Consider the following 4531-nt stretch of genomic DNA (forward strand, 5'->3'; position numbering starts at 1 on the left):
GGCCGCGACCTCTGCCCGCCAACCCGCTGCCGGAACCTTCGGCCCAATCGCAAGCGCGAGCCACCACCCAAGATCCCGGCCCAAGACCAGCCCCGCCGCCGCCTGGCCCTTACGTGGAAGCGCGCCAGCACGTCGGCTGCTATGGTGGGGTAGGCGCTGCCCATGTGTGGCACTGGGCATATGCAGGATGATTACCCGAGGGGGGGTCGGGGCGCAAGGTTGATGTCAGAGGCGAATCGAACAGCTCGCGGCAGCATCGGCGCGCCGCTGCATCGCTTGTTGTCACGGGCAGGTGCTTCCCGTTGCCGGCGCTGCTCAAGGGAGGACGCGGGCGCGCCGCAACGTGCGGCCGCTGCACAAGCGATCGGCCACCATCTCCTGCGCCGCCGCACCCCCGCGGCGCGCTCTTCTGCGTGCTCACCGGCGTTGACGTAGTACAGCGGGGTGGTGATGGTGTACGGGCTGCCGGGGGCATCGCTCGCCGCGTGGTGAAGGCATGCCGCGGGCGCCGGGCCCCGGCGCGAACGGGCGGCCGACGCGGCCCAGGCGGCGTTGCGCCGCGCGGCAGCCACGCGCTTGAACCGCAGCGCACGCAGGCACGCAGCGCGCCCGAGCGCCATGCTGCCGCAATGCATGTAATAATTGAACCAAAATCTGCCCAATGTGCTATGCCTTGATGGGTCCCGCTTTGCTGCACGGGGATTGGAAAATCGATCTGAGTTACTCCGAACCTGCTGATGGCGAAATGTACGCGCGCGCGTTCGAACAATATACACAGGCTAATGTGCTTTATTGAAAATCACTCCACCACATCTGCATGTTTGCCCGCACCTGGCCCACACTGACCCACTCGCTGTTTCCCACACTGCAAGCAAGCTCCTTTGACAATCTTCGGGGAAAACGATGGAATTCGCGTCACCATCTAGAGTCTCTCGAGGTCTCATGTCGCTCGTCTGCACAGCCCGTTGTGCAGGTCATCGCAGTTGCCCCTGAGTTGCTGACGTGAGGAGATGAGAGTCAGTGCTGCGCGAGCAGCGCAACCTCGCCCTCTGTGGTGGGTCATACAGGGGAGTAGTCAGCTCCCCTCTCTTGTCCCCTCTTCTGCAGGTTGCACCATGCCGGTCAACCACTTAGTCAAGCTGCCCCTTGCGCCTGATGCAGTCAAGACCTGCGATTTGACGGCGAAGTTTTGACCCATGACTAAACCACGTGCATTGAGTGCATGAACAGGGGCATGTTGGCACAGACCAATCACGATGCCGTTGTTCGATTCTGGATCAGCGCAGGAGCAACTAACTCCGTGCTGCTTGCCCCTGGGATGCCGCTGGCAACGCAGCGACCATCACAATGTGCATCGTAAACGGTATTGCGCAATTATTATCTCAGGTTTCTGAACATCACCCCAAAGCAATGACGAGCTCGCATGCTGCCTGGTGCTGCTGCAAGGCGAGCTGCAGCAACCAGGCCCCTTGGACCACGACTGGACGTAGTCATCATCATGATGCACACGGGGAGTTCACCTAGCTTGCGTTTGAAACATAAGCTGCACACTGGCCCTTGTGCGCCAGGACGCTACGACACGCAGCCCCAGGCACACCAGCCGCTGTGCGGCACACAGGGTCAAATGCACCAGCTTGGGTATCTTAGCTATCGTGGCGTAGTCGTGCATCTTGTGTGAACAACGCTAACAAAGCCTTGAAGACCAACCCCACACCCTTGCTACAGCGAGCTGAAGAGTAAAGCTGACCGAGTGTTGGAATCGTCGAGGCTGAGGCAAGGTGGACCTGGCTGGTGAAAGGGCTGCATCTGCAGGGGCATGGACGGCATTAAATCAAATTCAATGCCGGTGGCGACAGCGCCCCAGCCAAGTCTGCACCGCTTGGGCGTGTGTGCTGATGAATGAGTGCAAGGCCGTTGGCGCAGAGGGCGGACAGCCGTCACACTCAAACAAAAAGGCGGGAAGGGCGCAGGGCACAGGAGGCGCCCGCCTGACCATGCAGGCGTGCCGCTTGACGACGCGCTGGCGCCCGGACCACACAGGCAGACTAAGGCACAAGGACAAATGTGAAAGGGATTCAAGGTTTCTTGCTTTGTTGCCGTGCGTGGACGTGGCATTGCTGCTGCGGTCGTTGAATCCTGTACATATCAACAAGATGTTCGATTCCATGAGATGGAATGGCTCCAGTAATGGGCAACCTCGGAATTCGATGGAGCCCATTAGAAGTCCCAATCCGTTCTGTCGATGATACCTGCGCTGGGAGGGTATAGTTGTTACCGTGTACAGTACATGGATTTGTGTGGTACGCCCGTGGCCATTGGCATTGTCAAATGTTTATAGGCGACGTGAAACACCCTGTGCGAAGGCTCAGGTGCCCGCTATTGCAAGGCAATGTCGCTGACCTTGCCTCGAACTTGCCCTGCTGCGCCGACTTGTCAGGCTTGCCCTCAGTCCGGATGATAATGCAGGGACCTCGCCAAAATTTTATCTCTTCGGGTGCTGCGCCGGGCCCAAAGTGCTGCCGGGCTGCCAAGCGACCTGCAATCGCCCGGCGTGCTTCCGAGGGATCCCGGGGACCTCCGCCTTCCTGAAATCCCGAGGGACTGCCGAGCTGAAAACGCAAATTTCCTTCATCATTACTCTCCCTGAGGATATCCCAAGGAGATTGCTTGTACGAAACAGGCATCACCCGCTCCGGTCATCTGTGTGTGCGCCAAAGTCTCAGCCTGGAACCAAACCACACGCTTGTACCCTTATGCCGCTGCCTTGGGGCCGCCAGCGTATCTTTGGAGCGCTGGAATCGTTGGAGGACATGGCGACGTCCTTTTTCCAGGGTGGCCAGGTGCGGTGGAAGCCCGCGGACCTGCCACGGGCCCCTCCTGTTGCAGCGCGGCCCCTTGCAAGGCTCCCGAGGCATCGCATGCCGCCTTTTAGTACCGCCAGTCTGTTACATGTGCCGCTGGACCTCACTCAAGAGTTGCTTGTCTGACCACGCTCCCGCCTCCGCGCTCCCGCTCCCCCTGCCGCACCCGCATGCAGTCCCCGCGCCGTCGCGCGGGCGAGCGCGTGCCGACCGTCACGCCCGTGCAGATCAACTCGTCTTATGCGCACACCCGCGAGGAGCTGCAGCTGTTCCAAGAGGATCTCGCGGCCTGCTCTCCTGAGGAGCACCTCAGCCGCGAGGCGGCCCTCGAGGCGGTGCGCACGGCCGCGCATGCAATCGGGGGGCAGGGTTGCAACACGCGCGGAGCCGCGCGGCGCCGCATGCGCCACGCCGCCCCTGCTGCACCATCTCAAATGCATGCGCTCTCTGCATGCGCTCCCTGCATGCGCACGACTACATGAGCTGTCTTCATGCGCGCGAAGCACGGGATTTAGGGTTTAGGATCTTAGGGTTTAGGGCCTAAACCCTAAACCCTGACAGGTCAAGGTGCACCCTAATGTCCTCCATGCTGTCTGCAGCAACCCTGCATGGGGACTGCCCCTTGGCGGCCCCCCCAGTCCTCCCCCCTTGGACAGCAAGCAAGCAACCCAAACCGCTCGCAACTCCATCAACAGTTTCGTGACGGCACAATCCCCTCAGCCTGCTTTGAGCTCGGCGGGCGCCACTGGCATCTGACTGCACGCAGGGGTGCAGGCGGGCGCAGCGTGCTGCACCTGGCCACACCGATTGCAGCCTCGCCCGACGCATCGGGCCTGTCCCTCAGTGCCGACGGCCTGGACCGCCAGCTTGTCGCAGCCGGCTGCCGCACCCCCAGCAGCGGCAGCGGCAGCCCCTGCGGCGACGACGGCACACTCACCATCGAGGCCAACGGCGCTTCAGGGAGCGGCAGCGACGGCAGCAACAGCGGCGCCAACGGCAGCAACGGCGGCGGCGGCGGCGGCGTCGGGCACAGCCGCGAGTACGTGCACGTCCTCTTGGTGGCAAACAACTCCAAAGACAGCCAAGCGCGCTACAACGCAATCTTCGCGCTCATAAACCACTGCAAGGATCGCTCCGTCGCGCTGAAGCCGGGTGACGCCGCAGACTGGGGCCGCGATCCCGCGTGCCTGCTGCTGTGCGAGATCTTGCAGGTGGGCGAGGCGCTGGCCGCCTTTTGCGACGCGCCTCCCGTCCAGCGCAGCGGGGAGGCGCGCGCAGTGCTGGCGGCCGACTACAAGAGGCTGCTCTGGGACTACACGCACCACCTGGGCGCCGTGCTGGTGCCAGGCGCGTGCTGCGGGGCGGCGCCGGAGATTGAGGTGGGCCGGCTGGTCGCGGCTGCTGGGCACGGTGGGTCTTATCTGTTTTGCAACCGCGCCTGCCGCCTCATATATAGGTGATGGCAGCGCTGCGTCGTGGCGTGATTGTCGTGGTTGGTTGCTATTCCAGTTGTTAGCAAAGTGATGCACACCGGCTACTTGATGAGTTGGGCGTCAACCAGCCGCCAACACTGACTGACCACTAGGCCAACACATTAGGTACACGCACGCTCACACACGCACACACACACGCACACACGCACACACGCACACACGCACACACGCACACAC

At 62.1% G+C, this 4531-nt stretch overlaps 2 protein-coding genes across 2 annotated transcripts in view; one reads left to right on the top strand and one right to left on the bottom strand.

Annotated features, from left to right (window-relative positions):
• MNEG_3754 (methionyl-tRNA synthetase) overlaps window positions 1-620 on the bottom strand; it is a gene marked incomplete at both ends in the record, with an annotated part of 2704 nt that extends 2084 nt beyond the window's left edge. The window contains 2 exons of the mRNA XM_014047764.1: window positions 114-172; window positions 422-620. Of these exons, the coding sequence (XP_013903218.1) occupies window positions 114-172; window positions 422-620 (258 nt within the window). The remainder of the gene's footprint in view (window positions 1-113; window positions 173-421) is intronic.
• Window positions 621-2810: 2190 nt separating this feature from the next.
• Window positions 2811-4531, top strand: part of MNEG_3755 (hypothetical protein) — a gene marked incomplete at both ends in the record, with an annotated part of 4957 nt that continues 3236 nt past the window's right edge. Inside the window, 3 exons of the mRNA XM_014047765.1 lie at window positions 2811-2840; window positions 3038-3196; window positions 3557-4240. Coding sequence (XP_013903219.1) covers window positions 2811-2840; window positions 3038-3196; window positions 3557-4240 — 873 coding nt within the window. The remainder of the gene's footprint in view (window positions 2841-3037; window positions 3197-3556; window positions 4241-4531) is intronic.

The sequence above is a fragment of the Monoraphidium neglectum genome (genome assembly GCF_000611645.1).
Source record: "Monoraphidium neglectum strain SAG 48.87 unplaced genomic scaffold scaffold00488, whole genome shotgun sequence".
NCBI classification, from domain to species: domain Eukaryota; kingdom Viridiplantae; phylum Chlorophyta; class Chlorophyceae; order Sphaeropleales; family Selenastraceae; genus Monoraphidium; species Monoraphidium neglectum.